Raw genomic sequence first — 19,413 nt, 5'->3', positions numbered from 1 at the left:
TGTGTAACAGGCCACATGGCAGGGGAAAAGGAAAAGGAAAAGGAGGGAGGAAGGGAGGAAGATAGGATGTAGACTTGCTTGTAATGAAATCTACTGTATATTTTTTACAAATCCCAATCCATATATTGATTCCCATGCAGCTCCATCCATCTTCTCCTACCTTATCTGAATCTTCAACCACTAAATTTAATCTGAACATATCGAAAACTGGCAGAAACTAAAGAGCCCATGCACTATGCAGTGATTAACTACAGCTGAAATATACTTTGGCAGGGATCATAACTCAATTAAATAGTCTGTGCTTTGTACATAGAAGATTCCAAGTTCAGTTCTTGGCATTTTCAATTAAAATGATCAGGTAGTAGAGAAAGCCCTTTGCTTGAGATTCATGAATGATGTTGCCAGTCACTGTAGACAATTTTATTTTATTTTTATTTTAAATCAAATTTGTCACCACCCATCTCCTCCCACCAGAGGGACAATGCTGGATTACTTGGAAAATGTATCTATCCTGGCATCTATGTTGGTAAGCAGACCACAGATGACATAAAGTTGATATCAAACATGTCCAGTTTATGAGCTTTTTGGATGCAATTGGTTGGCTTCCAAAGGAAATAAACTGCATCATAAACTATTTAGCTATACTATATAGGCTTTTGGTCTGATCTAGCACATTTATTCTATAAGTTATTAAATCTGTTCCCCCAGAGCTGTGTGCAAATGGCCTTGCAATAGTCTTCATCATAGATGGAAATGGAAATATTAGAAAGTGTGGATGAAATTACTGCTGAATATCCCAGAGACAAATGGGAGATAAATGGCATCAGCCACAATTAAAGTTAATTAATTAATTAATTATAAGGATAAAAAAAAACTAACAACATCCTCTAGTTGTATTCCAGCTGCAACATCCAAATTTCCCATTAGTATGGCCAAAAGAATTCTGGGAATTACAATCCCAACAGATATAGAAGGTGTCAAGCTATGGAAGGCTTCCCTTCAGCTATGAGAAAATGAAGAAAAAACTTAGATGTATTTTTCTAAAAAATGTTTTCTGAGTAATTTTGGCTCACCTCTAATTTGAAAATATCAGAATTCTAATTGAACTCACAATCATACATGTCCAGTTGGATGGACAGGGCAATGTAGCTTTGGACAACATCTTCCTGCCTTGTAACACTGCAATTCTTCAGCAAAGGATCATTACCATGTCATGGTGCTGGAGCATGAGCACCTCAATGATGCCATGAGCTAAACCGTGAAGGGCCACCCAAGACGGGAAGGTCATGACAGAGAGGTCAGACCAAATGCAATCCCTGGGGAAGGTAATGGCAACCCACCCCAGTATTCTTACCGTGAAAACTAAATGGATCAGTACAACCAGAGACATGTCGGTATACCATTGGAAGATGAGACTCCCAGGTTGGAAGATGGTCAAAATGCTACTGGGGAGGAACAGAGGATGAGTTCAACTAGCCCCAGATGTGATGATGCAGCTAGCTCAAAGCCGAAAGGACGGCTAGCGGCTGACGGTGCTGGTGGTGAACGGCGAATCCGATGTTCTAAGGATCAACACACCATTGGAACCTGGAATGTAAGATCTATGAGCCAGGGCAAATTGGATGAGGTTATTGGTGAGATGTCAAGATTAAAGATAGACATTTTGGGCATCAGTGAACTGAAATGTACTGGAATGGGCCACTTCACATCAGATGACCACCAGATCTACTACTGTGAACAAGAAGACCACAGAAGAAATGGAGTATCCTTCATAATTAATAGTAAAGTGGCTAAAGCAGTGCTTGGATACAACCCAAGAAACGATAGAATGATCTCAATTTGAATTCAGGGCAAGCCATCTAACATCACAGTGATCAAATATACACCCCAACCACAGATGCTGAAGAAGCTGAAGTAGATCAGTTCTATGAGGATCTGCAGCACCTACTGGACAATACGCCTAAAAGAGATGTTATTTTCATCACGGGAGACTGGAATGCTAAGGTGGGCAGTCAGATGACACCTGGAATTACAGGTAAGCATGACCTGGGAGAACAAAACGAAGCAGGACATAGGCTGATAGAATTTTGCCAAGACAACTCACTCTGCATAACAAACACTCTCTTCCAACAACCTAAGAGACAGCTTTATACATGGACTTCACCAGATGGACAACACTGAAATCAGATTGACTACATCCTTTGCAGCCAAAGGTGGTGGACATCTATACAGTCAGTAAAAACAAGACCCGGAGCTGACTGTAGTTCAGATCACGAACTTCTTATTGCACAATTTAGGATCAGACTAAACAGATTAGGGAAGACCCACAGATCAGCTAGATATGAGCTCACTAATATTCCTAAGGAATATGCAGTGAAGGTGAAGAATAGATTTAAGGGACTGGACTTAGTAGATAGGGTCCCGGAAGAACTTTGGACAGATGTTTGCAACATTGTTCAGGAGGCAGCAACAAACTACATCCCAAAGAAAGAGAAAACCAAGAAGGCAAAATGGCTGTCTGCTGAGACACTAGAAGTAGCCCAAGAAAGAAGGAAAGCAAAAGGCAACAGTGATAGGGGGAGATATGCCCAATTAAATGCAAAATTTCAGAGGTTAGCCAGAAGAGACAAGGAATTATTTTTAAACAAGCAATGCGCAGAAGTGGAAGAAGACAATAGAATAGGAAGGACAAGAGACCTCTTCCAGAAAATTAGAAACATCGGGGGTAAATTCCAGGCAAAAATGGGTATGATCAAAAACAAAGATGGCAAGGACCTAACAGAAGAAGAAGAGATCAAGAAAAGGTGGCAAGAATATACAGAAGACCTGTATAGGAAGGATAACAATATCGGGGATAGGTTTGGCAATGTGGTCAGTAAGTTAGAGCCAGACATCCTGAAGAGTGAGGTTGAATGGGCCTTAAGAAGCATTGCTAATAACAAGGCAGCAGGAGACGATGGTATCCCAGCTGAATTGTTCAAAATCTTGTGAGATGATGCTGTCAAGGTGATACATGCTATATGCCAGCAAATTTGGAAAACACAAGAATGGCCATCAGATTGGAAAAAATCAACATATATACCCATACCAAAAAAGGAAAACACTAAAGAATGTTCAAACTAAAAATAATTCCTTGTCTCTTCTGGCTAACCTCTGGAATTTTGCATTTAATTGGGCATATCTCCCCCTATCACTGTTGCATTTTGCTTTTCTTCTTTCTTGGGCTACTTCTAGTGTCTCAGCAGACAGCCATTTTGCCTTCTTGGTTTTCTCTTTCTTTGGGATGTAGTTTTTTGCCGCCTTCTGAACAATGTTGCAAACATCTGTCCAAAGTTCTTCCGGGACCCTATCTACTAAGTCCAGTCCCTTAAATCTATTCCTCACCTCCACTGCATATTCCTTAGGAATATTAGTGAGCTCATATCTAGCTGATCTGTGGGTCTTCCCTAATCTCTTTAGTCTGATCCTAAATTGTGCAATAAGAAGTTCGTGATCTGAACTACAGTCAGCTCCGGGTCTTGTTTTTACTGACTGTATAGATGTCCACCACCTTTGGCTGCAAAGGATGTAGTCAATCTGATTTCAGTGTTGTCCATCTGGTGAAGTCCATGTATAAAGCTGTCTCTTAGGTTGTTGGAAGAGAGTGTTTGTTATGCAGAGTGAGTTGTCTTGGCAAAATTCTATCAGCCTATGTCCTGCTTCGTTTTGTTCTCCCAGGCCATGCTTACCTGTAATTCCAGGTGTCATTTGACTGCCCACCTTAGCATTCCAGTCTCCCGTGATGAAAATAACATCTCTTTTAGGCGTGTTGTCCAGTAGGTGCTGCAGATCCTCATAGAACTGATCTACTTCAGCTTCTTCAGCATCTGTGGTTAGGGTGTATATTTGATCACTGTGATGTTAGATGGCTTGCCCTGAATTCAAATTGAGATCATTCTATCGTTTCTTAAATTGTATCCAAGCACTGCCTTAGCCACTTTACTATTAATTATGAAGGCTACTCCATTTCTTCTGTGGTCTTCTTGTCCACAGTAGTAGATCTGGTGGTCATCTGATGTGAAGTGGCTCATTCCAGTACATTTCAGTTCACTGATGCCCAAAATGTCTATCTTTAATCTTGACATCTCACCAATAACCTCATCCAATTTGCCCTGGCTCATAGATCTTACATTCCAGGTTCCAATGGTGTGTTGATCCTTAGAACATCGAATTCGCCATTCACTACCAGCACCGTCAGCCGCTAGCCGTCCTCTCGGCTTTGAGCTAGCTGCATCATCACATCTGGGGCTAGTTGAACTCATCCTCTGTTCCTCCCCAGTAGCATTCTGACCATCTTCCGACCTGGGGGTCTCATCTTCCAATGGTATACCGACATATCTCTGGTTGTACTGATCCATTTAGTTTTCACGGCAAGAATACTGGGGTGGGTTGCCATTACCTTCCCCAGGGATCGCATTTAGTCTGACCTCTCTGTCCTGACCTTCCCGTCTTGGGTGGCCCTTCACAGTTTAGCTCATGGCGTCATTGAGGTGCTCAAGCTCCAGCACCACGACAAGGTAACGATCCTTTGCTGAAGGATTTTTGGGTACTTGACTGTATAAATCAATGCAACGGACAAATAAAAATCTTACCTTATTTAGTTATGCATTTGTCAATATTTTGAGCCATATATATACATATATACATACACAAACACACACACACACACTCATAGGGCAGAGGATTTAAACATTAGAGTGCAAAAAGCTCTGAAAGGTTGATTCAGTTAGAAGGAGGTTAAATTGAATCACCTCCTCAAATGTCTTTCTGAAGTTTGCGGAATTGTATCACTCTGAATAGCTTTGGAGATATTAGAATGTAATTTGAGGTTTGATGGACTTTCTGGCTTAAGGATTTTAAAAGTTTATACACACACACATACACACACCATATATATATACTGTACATACAGTATATATATTTTTCAATACAATAAAAGTATACCCTAAAAAAGATAGAATGTAAGAAAAAGATAAAAGAGAAGGAATAAAAAGAGAAGAAAACATATAGTTATGTATTCCAGACTTCTTTCTATCCAGTAATTACCATCTTTTTTTTTCCCCATCCTCGTTGGCCCTTTTTAATTCCCAAATCCAGAAATCATCAATTCAGTCTTTTCTTCTTTCAACAAAAAGTCTATATAAGGTTTCCAGTCTTTCAAAAAAGTCCTTGTTGTTTTTTCTCTGAAAGGATTTTAAAAGCTTTTTCCAGCTTTCCTTCCATATGGAGACAAAGCTGAAGACAGCTGGGTGGTGCAATGGGCATTTTAATATTGATATAAGTAGGCAGCCAAAGTAATTTGTCACCTCCACAAGCCCTGTCAGTCAGAGAATTACTAGAAGGAGGGCTGTGTTGCTATTTGGTTCTTATTCTTCTGCTAGAATTTGTCCAAACAGGTTCACAGGGGGAATCACAAAGAGAGATTAATTTATTATACTGCTGTTTATTAGCTGACCTGCACTTTCTTACATAATCCTCTACCTTTTCCCAAATCCATACCCTTTTAATATTACGTTTCCTTAGTTCTCAAACTATTTGCCAGTGGCCTGTACTATAACCCCTGTTAGTCTGCTATGTCCAGTCTCACTACTCTTCTCCAACTCCTTCAATGCCCCATTTTATTCCATTTCATTGTCTCTACCGCTGTACAAGCAAAATTAAAAACAAACAACCCCTCTTTTTTTTCTCTGTCATTCGCCTTGTAATAAGTGAATTAATCATATTGTGTGAGTGGATCTGAGATAACTGTGCTTGCTGGTAGACTATTGCATATATTACATACTATTTCATTATATCACTGTATATTATATACACAGTAGTGATAAGACAGACAGTTCTCAGACTGTTTTTTTTAAGCAGCACATAACACATCACTGAAGGAGCTAACCTTGAAAATCAGCAGTGCCAACAACCAGAAAGTTAAGATGTCAAAGGGTGGTAGGTTTGTCAATCTTTAGCAAGAGCTTACTTTTTAAATATCTTCTGAATGTGTTTTGTCTGTAGATTAGAGTAGGGTAGGGTAACGTAGGCGGGACGCGGTGGCACTGCGGGTTAAACTGCTGAGCTGCCGATCGGAAGGTCAGCGGTTCGAAACCACGCGGTAGGGTGAGCTCCCATTGCTAGTCCCAGCTCCTGCTCACCTAGCAGTTCGAAAACATGCAAATGTGAGTAGATCAATAGGTACCGCTTCGGCGGGAAGGTAACGGCGTTCCGTGTCGTCATGCTGGCCACATGACCCGGAAGTGTCTACGGACAACGCCGGCTCTAAGGCTTAGAAACGGAGATGAGCACCTCCCTCTAGAGTCGGACACGACTGGACTTTACGTCAAGGGAAACCTTTACCTTTACCTTTTAGGGTAACGTAGAGTAGAGTAGAGTACAGATCTGTAGATCTGTAGTAGTAGAGTAGAAGACTTTCTGGACTGGTTCAACATAACTTCACTATAGGCTATTTTCTAAACCACTTAAGGGATGCTGTGTTCTTTTCTCATCCATTCTATCTTTCCCCTTAGAAGAGTAACAAGGGAAATATTTCAGATATTTATTGTAGTGAAACCTTGGAAGTAATCTAAATGAAAGGTTAATATCCTCAAAAGTCTATATCATCCCTGCTTTTTTCATCAATTTTGCAAAAAAGAAAAATAAAAGGGGTGGGGGAAAAACCTCTTCAGGCAGTTTGATGCTTCACCATTATTGTTAGAATGGAATCTATTATTGAAGCTTCTTCTCCACTTTGGCCCCAGCAACTTCTAGGTGTTACATCCAGACAGTGGCTAACCTGGCCCCTAAGCAATGGATTTCCCTGCTTCTTTTCTCCTTGCACCCATGTCAGGGAAACAAGCACCAACTGCTTTGTATTCTGTGGGTATCTCCTTTTAGGACTGGTGAAAAAAAGAATAGTTCCTGCTTTCACTTGGGCTAAAAGGAAAAATTGGCAAAGGAAGGAAGGAAGGAAGGAAGGAAGGAAGGAAGGAAGGAAGGAAGGAAGGAAGGAAGGAAGGAAGGAAGGAAGGAAGGAAGGAAGGAAGGAAGGAAGGAAGGAAGGATTCTACTGTTCTTCTGCTGAATCTGTTGTAAAAAAAAACCTGTTGAATCCATTAAAAGCAAAGCAATAGTAAGTAATGGCCACTATTTCAGCCTTCCTAGATTGAAACAATAAAAAGAAGTCTAGCCTTTCATCACTGGTGACCCAGCAGCCTGTACAAAACAAACTAGCTGAGATTAGCAATTAAGGGCCCATGTCCTCCTGAACACAAACTAGCCATTTGGAATGGAGACATTTATGTAAGATGGAATGAATCACAGCAAGAACCTTGAACTGTTCTACTTGCACCTATAAAGGGATAAAAACAAGAAAAAACAGATAGGAATCACCTTCTCAACAGCTGAATGGAGGCCTGAGGATGATAACATCTGTTCCTGCCCTCCTGAAATGGTAGGTGGCCAGTCTTCCCACTGGGCAAGCAGGAAGTGTAGATCAATCCTAAGACTCAGGAGATCTGGGTTCAGATATTCACTCAGCCTTGAAGCTTACTGGATAACTCTGAGCTACCTATCTCCTAAGATTGCCCATAACAGACAGTACCAAACGTACTGAGCTTTGAAGATTAAAACCAGCAAAGTCTGCCTGAAAAGGAAAACAAATGTAGCTATTTGGAAAGATGTGTGACTTGGACTGTAAGTTGCATCCTTGTTCTAGACTGGTGACAGAATTGTATTCTTCTTTGTGCCTAAGGAGAGGAGGCTACCTGAAGAGACTGAACAGTATGGAATGACCAAAGCTGTCTTCCAACAATTTTCTCTCAAAAGTGGTTTAGCAACAAGGTATGCACAGATCTGAGCCAGTCTGGTATAATGGTTAAGGTACCAGGCTAGAAACTAGGAGACTGTGAGTTCTAGTCTTGCCTTAGGCACAAAGCCAGCTGGGTGACCTTGGGCCAGCAACTTTCTTGCAGCCCTGTGAAGGAGGCAATGGCAAACTCCTTCTGAAAAACCCTGCCAAGAAAACTGCAGGGACTTGTCCAGGCAGTCTCTGAGAATTGGACACGATTGAACAGATTAAAAAAAACATATCTATCTTCCAATACTTCTCTATCAAATCTTTCTGACTTGAAACAAATGGGGAAAATATTGTGTGTAGGGATTCTGGAAAAATTTCCTGGACAATCCTATTGTAATGTTTCCTGAGAAAGAAAGCTCCTGATAATGAAACACTTTGGCTCATTCTGTAGCCTTCCCAGGTAGATCAGACAGGAAACATGACCAGATGAGCTAATTCTACCTTTTTGTAAGGCTACATTGACAGAATCTTGCAAGTCTGATAGTATAAATCTCCCACTGTCTCTTTTACTAACCAGAAGTTAGGGAGGTTCCTTTCTGAGTTTCTTTCGCTGTCTGCAGACTGTGTCCTCTCTTATCTGATCTCTCCCAAGGCAGCACCTCTTCCCCCCATCTTCCAAGGTCATTCCCATATACCATTACACATTCTTAATAGCTGACTCTTTCAAAAATGTGTTGCTTTATATCAGCTTTCAGAGATATTACCTACATGTATGTAAAATTGTCTTTATCCTCTGTAACAGATGGAGTTTGTTCCACAGTATTAGTGGGAGCACTGTCTTCAACAAATTGTACAGGGTGGTTCTTTGTAACATCATTCTTTTTTTCTCTTTGGACATCATTTTCTCCTTTTGGGAAGGATGGAACATGATTTCCAATTCTCCAGTGTTCCTCCTAAAAAAAAAAGACCATAGAGTAAAAGGACATATCAAACAAATATCATATTTGAACTTTGGATGATAGTCCTGGCTCACTCGTTTGTTTCCTTCTTTGATGTCTAAAGTGGTAAGAAACAAAACATAACATCTATCCTATAGTATTATCTTCCTAAAAATCTTATGTTGACCCCTCCTTGATAATCTTTTGTAGGCCTTCTATAACAAGAGAAAACTTTTTCTTCTGTATTATCTTTTAAGAGATAAAAGTGTCATCTCCTAAAGGACAAGGTGAACTTTAGTGTTGCAAGCAGCCTATGTATGGGTATAATACAGGAAACATGAAGAAAGAATTTATGTGATAAACCATGAGAGGCTAAGAAAAGGAAACAAAGCCATTGATTAAGGTGGAGTGGGGATTTTTTTTTTTTAATTGAGGGCCTCATTGCCACCAAATTAATCTTTGGAGGCTGCCAGTGAGTGATGTGGCCAAAGCAGGATGAGGATGAAGCCATGGTTAAACAGGTGCGACCATCTATTATTTATTTCTGACATTTTTTCTTTAAGGTATCTCCTCTCTTTCTCTCTCTCTCTCTCTATATATATATCTTATTTTCATAAAATGTAGTCCCTCCCCACTTCCTGCTTTATTTATTTCTTTAATAAATTTATTCACCACCCATCTCTCCCTCACAGGGGACTCTGGGTGGTTTACAATAAAACAGGATTAAAATTCAAAACCATCCCAAGTACAAAATACAATAAAATACAAATATAAAATACAATAAAATGCAAATATAATACAATCTAAATGGCCAAAAGATCTTAAACAGTCCTTGAGTGTAATAGGCTCCTCAAAATCACTTTAGGGCGCTAGCCATCCCCAGGTATAATTATTCCCCCTCCCATTCCAAGCCTGCTGACAAAACCAGGACTTTAATCTTTTGCAAAAGTCCAGGAGTGAGGGGACCTTTCTCACTTCTGAGGGAAGGATGTTCCAAAGGGTGGGAGCTACAGCAGAGAAGGCACACTTCCGAGACCCTGCTAGATGAAATTCTTTTATAGATGGGGTCCGTAACATGCCCCCCCTGCATGACCGGATGGGGTGGGTTTTATGCTCCTCCTCCCTCAAGAGGGGAAAATAATAATTCCATGATGGTGCAACTGGGATTGATTTTAGCCTCAATATGCTAAAAATAGGTATCAAGAGCAAAAGTGGTACAGTGTCTCAATCATGGATGTTGGAAGGAATTAATCCTCAGGCAAAAAGTTTAGATTACATGAAATGAGTTAGTTGATCAGAGAAAGTTAGTTTAGGGGGAGCTAGTTTAACATCTGAAGGCCATTTTGGTGTAGTGGTTATAGGCCTTGTACTAGAAACTGGGAAACCATGAATTCTAGGCCTCCTTTGGGCACAAAGCTATTGGGTGACTTTGGAGTAGTCATTCTCTCTCAGCCCGAAGAAGAAGAAGGAAATGACAAACAACTTCCAAAAATGCTGTCAAGAGAACTGCATGAACTTGTCCAGGAAGTCACCAAGAGTCCATAATGACTTGAAGGTGGTCAAAACAAGAAGTTTAACACCTAGTTTAATCAGGATTAAATGCCTGATTCAATAAGATGGGATTTAGGAATTGCATGGCAGATGTACCAGCCACCCTGTCCTCTATGACTCAGTTAAGCCATGGCTATGATGGGGTCAATAATCTTGTGCCAAAGTTGGATTCCATTTCCTACTCACTGCAAGGTGTTTTGAGCAGATATTCTGTCTTTGTTCCTGTCTTCTTAGCAAGCTTCTTCTTCTTATGACCTAACAGAACTTGTCCATGAATCCTTTGTCCAGTGTGGGAAACTCATTCCTCCCTGAGGTTTTTAGGACCTGTTTCTACGGTACATTACATAAGAATAGTCTGACTTCCATCACTATCATGAAATCCTGGGAAAGCAGCAGATACTTCAAGGGTGGAGCATGCTTCTATTTAATGTAAATGTAATGTAAATGGAGTGATTTTGAGAAAAGCAGACAGCTAAAGAATACATGAAAGACCATTTGGAACAATACTGTATATTATTATGGTTGATTGCACAGTCAGCCAGATGTTTAGACTGGATGAGGATTATTGTTATTGTTATTACTACTTCTGTTGTGTTCTTTCCAATAAATCTTTATAAGCATTTTTTGCTGTGTGATATCAGTTGAACTCAAGGTGTAGAGCACAGTCAAGGTGCTCTGCATTGGTTTAATCACTGCACCTCAAGAAGAGATGGTATTCCTAGAAAGGGCAACCAAAATGTTGAGAAAAGGTTATTACACTTGGGATTTTACAGCTTGTTAGAAAAGTGAGCCATAGAAATATATTGGATGCGTAGAAGGAATTCTCAGCTCCTCTGCACATTGTTCATTGATGACCTTCTTGCACTGAGCAGGCTTCTGCTTCATTGCCAGCCAGGAGCTGCTTATCTGACACCTTCCTTCATTAGAGGCACCTTAAATGTGCTGAGTTCATGAATAGGGGTGTCGAGGTATTGATAGTAATATGACACTTCTGATCCAACCTTGTAAAAAATTGATGGTGATAAGAATCATGTAACTTTGAGGTGATTTTTTCCTCTTTATTTTCTTTCCATTTTTGGTATTTTAAAACTTCTTACTGTATGTCTGAAATGTAGGACAGGTCCTGGAACTGGAAGTAGAGTGGTGATTGTGGCACTATGCACAGCATACAGCCAATGATTTTAGCTGTGATGGATGGTGATGCAATAGCTACCACATTGTGCTCTGCATTGCCTGTTGCATTGCACCCTGATCCCTATAGAATTTGCATTTTCCCTTCCTCCTTCCTTATGGACCAGATGCAGCAGGTAGAACGAGGATGCTTTTAACACATGCTCTGCTTTTGAACATTTCAGGAAATGATATGAATAATCTTTATGTCTGATTTGTCAATGATATTTTTTTGTCTCACTTTTGCATTGGTGGAAGCTTTAAAATATGCCAACGATTAAGTTTTCAAAACAAGGGAATTTGGAACAATCCAGTAATAAAACAAATCCAAATTTATCTAAATAAGTGCAAACTCTTCATCTCAACATTTGGTTTGGTCCTTAATAGTCTAAAAGCAGGTAGTCAAACAATGAACGCATTAAAGATAAGGTCAAAAATGTAAATCAGCCTCCATCTCACCTTCAGAATATGGTATCCTCACAGGTTCACCACTTTCTTTAGACAAATCACTGCTCATCCAATTATTCTGGTGAGTTATCTGAGTTCCAGGAAAAGCTTTTAGCTTCCTGAAATGTCAAATGTCACCTTCAGCTTATTTAAAGGGGATGTATAGCAAGTCCCTGGGAGTTGTCACTGTATGTGTTTGTACCATGGGGGGGGGGGGGGCAAGGAGGAGGAGGGAGAGGTTGCATTGCACCCAGTGTATTTATTTTTTTACTGATTTGCTTTATACACAAGGTGGCTTTGGTATTGGTATTGGACTAGAAACTGGGAGTCTGTGAGTTCTAGTCCTCCCTCAGGTGTGGAAGCTAGCTGGGTGATTGTGGGCCAGGCACTCTGTCTCAGTCCAGATCACCGTACAGGGGTTTTGTTGTGGGGAAAAAAGGAGGAAGAAGCATTAGGTCTGCCACCTTGAGCTGTACAAAATGCAAGAGGAATATAAATGTGATAAATAAATCAAACACAAACAAAATATAAAAACTTAAAAAAACACAGATTAAGAATAGTATTTTATAAGACTGGTGGACCAATGTGTATTTATGCATTGTCCAAATGCTAAAACAATAGGGATTAAACACAAGTCATCTCAGGAGTACCTTCTCTACCTTGGGAACAATTCAGAAGAGGTCCTTTTCAAATATAGAAACAGGGGCTTCTGACAGGGAGGATATACCGTTATATAGTTTTTTCTCTCTCTCATTCTCTTCCTCCCTCTATGGATGATACAGAGATATATTCCCCCACAGAATGCTCTCTGCACAATCCTGGGCAACCTCTTATACTTAAATGATGCTAATTCATGCAATGGTGAGAATACATAATGTCAAAGATAATGGTAAATGGTCACATTACTACCTGTCCAAATATCCCAAATGGAATGCCAGAAATGTCCATGAGAACAATGCTACGGTCTGTTGAGGATGTCATGATAAAAAGACAGTTGTTTTGCAGACAAGACTCCAGGCTAGTGATGCAGTCTTCGTGTGCCTGAAATGATCTTAGCAGAGAAGGTGGCTGTGTTACGATGTTTTCTCCCCAGGCAAGGCAGTAGTCCTGATGGAGTGCAAGAAAAAGATAGAAAGCAATGTAACCACAGGGAAATAAAAGGTGTAGCATTAGGTTTTGTTTTGTTTTTAACCATATTGTCAATTTAAAGTTGGTGAAGAAGGCTTGTGTAACATGTGACAACAGATGGAAATAGTTAGTAAGGCTATATAAATATATGCCTCCCAGTCTGGCAGTCTTCAGATACACCAAATTGGGCAGCATATAGACCTCAGATTAATTTAAATACCTGGTGTTAGCTAGACTAGGATATCCCCGACCAGAAAAAAAAAAAATCCAGAAGAAGATAATGGCAAACCACTTCTGTAAGAATGCCAGGGAAACTGAGTGTGTGCAATCACCAAGAGCAGAACTCAACTTGAGGTTGTCTTTATCCTACTTATTGAAGAGATCACTTTAACTCTCTCAGGAGCTTTTAGAGTGAGAAAGAGGGAAAGAGTACCAGAAAAAGGAGGGATACCAGAAACAGAGTGTGGGTCCCCACACCCTTTTAATTCTGCTTGTATCTATTTCTTGCTTTAGCCAGGCTTATCATATGACCCCCCTCAACCTAATGATTCTTGAAGGAATGCAGTTCTCAGTATAGACAAGGTTACCCACCCTGACATACAATCATTCTGTGCTGGAGCTGTTTGACCTACCCTGTCCAATATATTAACAGTGTATGTATGAATATAGCAGCCATGTACTAACTATGGCAATTGGCAAATGTGACTGAACTCTGGGCTCCTGGAATAGCAGCAATTGAATGGAAAGACCTATGCTATCAGCTATGCTGTTGTGTTCATAAGAACATGAGGATAAGCCAAGTGCATCCAATCAAGTGTTTGGTTCACCACCCTTTTCCATTAGTGGCCAGACAGGTGAATCTAAGAAGCCCCAAACCAAGACAGCTTTTGCCCTGCCCTTCATACTAATAAATATTTAATAGTCAACTTCTTCAGAACATGAAGGTTCCATAATTGATAACTATTCAGAAACACTCCTCCCATGAATTTATCCAATTCCATTTTAAGTCAATCAAACTCAATAACCCTCTCACATATTAGTCCAGTTCAGGCATTGTGCTCACAATTGCATGTTGCCTGAATGCAGGGGTACACTAAGTAATTCTACCTATAAAAGTATGTAAACTGGTATTCACATAAATAAAGTAAAGCTCTGCAAGGAGAAAGCCTCTGTGCATACAACTGTACGTATCAACATGTCTTCGTAGTTATGATCTTGACATGCAAAATACACAGCTGTATTGTATAAACCTGCACGCAGAGGATTTCTCCCTGTGGATATCTGTGATTTGGATATAAGTGCAAAGGGAGAGGCTGTGTGGCATGTGAGATATTTGTTGTGGCCTTGCTCACCTTTTGGACTTCTTCATGAGTATAATGTCCAAGTAGGATTCATAAATCATGCTAGGCTGTAACATGGTTCGCTTGGTTTTAGCTTAGCATGTGCTGTCAACCCAGACATATGTTTTCTAAACCATGGTATATGGCTTAATATGGCATATGAACTCAGCTTGTTATAGCTTAATGAATAAACCATGGTTAAATAGATCATGGTTAAGGACACAAGACTAAGATTAAAATATGCAAATCTTTAAGGATAGGTACATATTTGCAAAGTATGAAACTGACTCATTTAGTCGAGCCATTGGTTCAGCCAGTGCAGTTTATCTCAGTTGGGTCTCTCTTCCACAAATGGTATCAATGTTGACATGTGCCAAATAAGGGAAGGCTGATATAATGACTAGCCCTGGACCTTTGGTCAGGGAAACCTACATTCAAATGTCATTATCAGGAACTGAAACAGACAGAAATTTGTATGCAATTAAGATTTTAAAAAAAAATCCTGAGCAATTGTATTTCATTTTTTAGAATTGGTTCTTAAACTCTATGTGTGTGTGTGAGTGCGTGTGTGTGTATGAAACATGGTAGGATCTGAGTATTATGTATGCACATATCCACTTGTGTGTGTATGCATGTGCGTATGCCTATGCATGTTTGCTTGCTTTACCTCCATCAAGTCAATGTAGAAATCCTTCCTCTTACCTCTATGCTCCATATTTTCACCCACCCAATCAGATCTGCTGTAATGAGGTACTGGTTTCTTTGGTCAGTTGTCATAATAATAGAACCTACTCCACTGTGAGCTTCAAATTCTGCCAGTAGCTTGCCTCTTCGTATATTCCAAAACCAGACCCAACCAGCACCTCCACAAGACACAAGATTGGCTCCATCTAAAACATGAAAACGAGGGGGCATAAGTAAGGTGGATCTAATCCCAAACGATGACACTTGGATCAAATACAGGCCCAAGAAATGGACTATTAGGGCAGCCCAAGACCCTGGGGCTGCATGCTGCTCCTGAACCACTGTTTTGTGCACCTCTCAAACAATCTTGGAGGACAATAACCTGGATACTGAATAAACCTATTTTCTGAATTTGTACAATACTTTGAACCATAAACTTCCCAACTTATATTCCTATGCACATAATAAGTCCCACTAAATTAAAATAGTGAGATTTTGTCCCATGAGTGTTTGTGCAAATACTTACTGTATAGGATTAAAGCAGTAATCTTGAAATCTTCTCTTACATGTGCTTTCTGAGAACAGTAAAATAGAACTGTGCATTGCTCCCTTGGTTTAACTTTCTAAACACAGTAGTTCTTTTCTCATCAGAGGCCAGTTCTACTGCACATGAAGCTTGCTAGACATGTAGGTTGTTTGTGTGGCTTTTAGTCTTCATTTTAATATTGCAGCTTTCCACCAGCAGTGAAATATGGAGCAATCCTTAGCATTCTCACACTGAGAGAAGCTATCACAATAAGAAATTAAGCCTTGGAAACCTGTTTCCAAGACTTTTTATTTTGTATTTGCAAAACTTGTACATGGGATTGTAAATCTTCATATAAATGGTTTTTACTTTGGCAAACTAAAGTTCCTCTTGTCAGTTTTATGTACTTTATGGACACCAAAGAACCCTAAATAATCCTTAAAGCAACAGATTTCCCAAATCATTGGACATAAATCTGCAAAAAGATTCCAATTTACCTTAGAGGAAAACAATGATAATTTGATTCAAAAAACATCTGGACAAAAAGTGGCTGAGAAATTACTTTATTCTCTCAAGACTAGTTGCAGCAAAACTCCCAGGTGGACCTAAATTCCATCATGGCTTAACATCTTGCAGTGCTGCACTGACTTACAGAGGCATAAATCAATATTTATTTACTTAATTACTCTCTATGTAAGCAGTCTTTTATTATAGACTTGCTTATTTGGAATTTACCTTCAATATCAAGCACAATTTAGTTCTGATTCAGATAAAAAGAAATCAAATGAATGATCTGCTTATAAATATTTATATATTTTGGTAAGTGATTACATTAATTTTGGGAGAAGGTAAATTCTAGAAATTGAGAGGGGTGAATTTTATTAATTATCAGTATGAATAGACCTATTCTGTTTGTGCAAATGTAAGACAAATTCAAGAGGTTTCAATATTTCTTAAAAATCTCTTGGGGGTTGGTCTAGAAGCAAGATGCATATGTTATTCATACCTGCATCCAGCTGTCAGGAGCTGTACATATAGAAAACAATGTCACAATAATATAATCACAAATATAGGATGTAAAGTATAAGAACTGTGAGGAAGATGACTGAAAATAAAAATGCTAATTTTATCACTTCATTATATAAATCCATAATGCAACCACACTGCCTGAGCCATAAATCAGAGCTGGAAAAAAAAGTTCACACATATCAAAAGACAAGAGAACTATCTCAATTTCTCTTGCCTTTTGACATGTGTGAATTTTTTTTTCCTGTTTCATGACCAAAATCCTTTATTCCTTTCTCTGAAGAAGAAAGATAAGATGATGGGAAAATAGATAAACCTCTCTTGCCTTCACTAATCTGTTTGGTTTCTACTGTATTCTCTTTTTAAAATTTCAGTTAAGCCAAGTATCACCTGACTCCAAGGAGCATTATATGATCTGAGCCTCAGAAAAATGAAGCAGGGGATGATCAAAAAGGGCTTATCTTGTACCTGTAGTTGAAATATTCCTTCCCTCCAAAAAGACAAGTCTAGTTATAGCATTGCAGTTTTCAGCTTCAGGATTAGCTGCAGACCTCATATGTTTGCCAGAGGTTTTGTTCTGCAGCATCTGAGAACCTGTGGAAGGGGGAAAAAAAACTTGATTAGTGTGTATGGGGTGGGGGAGGAAGCTCGCTTACAAGGTGCCAACAATGGCCATGATCCAAAATACAGACGACAGATTTCTCTTCCCAATTCAATATGTGTAATGCCTAGGCTGACCATACGTCCCATTTTGAACGGGACAGTCCCTTTTTTTAACATTTCCAGACCATTCCATCATTTTAACATAAATGTCCATTTTGTCCCATTTTCTTAAAAACCTTACTTAAAAATACAAAAGTTCCTGCAAACCTGTCAGAATGCAGTCTGACTTTGAGTGGAAGGAGGGGGAGCTCAGCAGAAACAGCGGGAAAAAAGCCGCAGAGCTCAACCCAGTGGGAAACCTAAAAAGAAAAAAACAGGATCAGCTGATAGGTGGTGATCAAAGGGCGAGCCGATTGGCTCCTGCCTTGAAACGGTGGGAAGAAAAGAATGTAAAAGCACAGCCAGAGGAGGAACGGCTTGTAGGGGACAACCGTTCACTAGACTCTCCAGCCCAGTCCTGCCTCTTGCAAATGAAGGAATCTGAAGATTCCCAGCCTGAGAAAACTGGAGAAGTTCCTGCCTGCCAATCCAGCCCATCGCCCAGCCCTGCCCCATTTTGCCATCCCAATGTCCCATTTTTGTCTGAAGGAAATATGGTCAGCCTAGTAATGCCTTCCTTTTTAGTGGCTTCCTCCACAGACTCCTGAAATACTGTACATGTCAAAGAGTTTTAAAAAGCTATTCAGGGAGGTTGATATGAGTTCTGTGGATAAAAGGCTTCTATAAAAAACAGAAGCCTCTTTGGTGATTTTCCTTTCTGTAATTCTCATGCCTAAACCAACTAGCTTTGCTAGAAACTTGGTCATTAATTTAAAAAAATGAGATAGGGACAGAAATTCTCAGGAATCACAAAATCTGTGCCAAGTTGCACATGTATACCAGGTTCATATAACACATTAGAGCTGGAAAAATGGGGTTGGGTAGTTTGTTGTGAGAATCAAGCTTTAGAACATTGGATAAATTGGTTATTCTCTTCAACTTCAGTATGGTTTATATCTTAGAGCACAGAATTGTGTTATGCTAACCTGGTTTTAGGATTTAGCATGTATGTAGCCATACACAGTGTATGTGTATCACTGAGTGCATACAGACATTGAATACATACAGCTAGTGAACCATCTGTGGGTCCTCCTAGATTTGTGGCTCCTGCTCAAGGAACAGGTGGCAGCTGTGGCTAGGGGGGCTTTTGCACAGATTTGTCTTGTGCACCAATTGTGCCCTTTCCTGGACCAGGAGGCCTTGCTCATGGTCACTCATGCCTTGGTCACTTCCCATTTGGATTTTTGCAATGCATTCTACATGGGGCTGTCCTTGAAGACCACCCAGAAGTTACTAGTCTAGAATGCAGTGCATGCTCAGTGATGGGTGTCCCTAGGCTCATCCCCATTACACCTTTGCTGCATGAGCTGCACTGAGTGCCAGTTTCATTCCAGGCACAATTCAAGGTGCTGATTATTACCTTTAAAGCCCTACATGGCATGGAACCAGGTTATTTGTGGGACTGCCTCTCCCTAAGGACATCTGCCTGTCTTACTAGATTGGATACGGTGGGCACACTCCTAATCCTGTCCCTTAAATGTTGCCATCTTATGGGACCTAGGAAGCATGCCTTCTCTGTGGTATGAGTGCCACTGCCCTTTGGAATGCCCTTCCCCCTGAAGTTCGGCAGGCCCTCATCCTTTTAAGCTTCCAAAAAGCTCTTAAGACCTGGATTTTCCCCAAGCGCCAGGATAGGGGGAAATTGTGAGATGTACTTGTTGTGGGCCACATGGAAGTTTAGCTATGGTGCTAGATCCATAGATTTTAATTTTGGGGGGTTTTGACATTGTATACTGTGAATAGATGTATTTATTTATTTTATCTCTTGAGCTGCCCAGAGTTTGGTACAAGATGGGTGGCCATATAAATGTTTGAAATAAATAAACAAATAAAATCACAACTTGTCATCCAAAATTAGGACTATTTGTTCAAGGCTGCAACAGTCTGAATCACTGCTAGATGGAAGCAAAAAGTTACAGTTTTCGGTATCTCTTGGCTGCCTCTAGGCCTATCCAAATTCAGCTGGCTGTGTTAACACTATCTATGGTTCGGTTGGAACAAGCTAATGTTATGCAAAATGTT

The 19,413-nt window shown here is 40.0% G+C and overlaps 1 protein-coding gene across 1 annotated transcript in view; it reads right to left on the bottom strand.

The window, feature by feature from the left end:
- Positions 1-19,413, bottom strand: part of WDR49 (WD repeat domain 49) — a 95,769-nt gene that overhangs the window by 9,850 nt on the left and 66,506 nt on the right. Inside the window, exons 12-15 of the mRNA XM_063306815.1 lie at positions 17,098-17,223; positions 15,096-15,283; positions 12,835-13,032; positions 8,588-8,772 (exon numbers count right to left, since the gene is read on the bottom strand). Coding sequence (XP_063162885.1) covers positions 8,588-8,772; positions 12,835-13,032; positions 15,096-15,283; positions 17,098-17,223 — 697 coding nt within the window. The remainder of the gene's footprint in view (positions 1-8,587; positions 8,773-12,834; positions 13,033-15,095; positions 15,284-17,097; positions 17,224-19,413) is intronic.

Source organism: Candoia aspera, chromosome 6, assembly GCF_035149785.1.
Source record: "Candoia aspera isolate rCanAsp1 chromosome 6, rCanAsp1.hap2, whole genome shotgun sequence".
In the NCBI taxonomy this organism is placed as follows: Eukaryota; Metazoa; Chordata; class Lepidosauria; order Squamata; family Boidae; genus Candoia; species Candoia aspera.
Note: the sequence above shows the minus strand (reverse complement) of the source record. Positions and strands in the feature narration are given on the sequence as shown.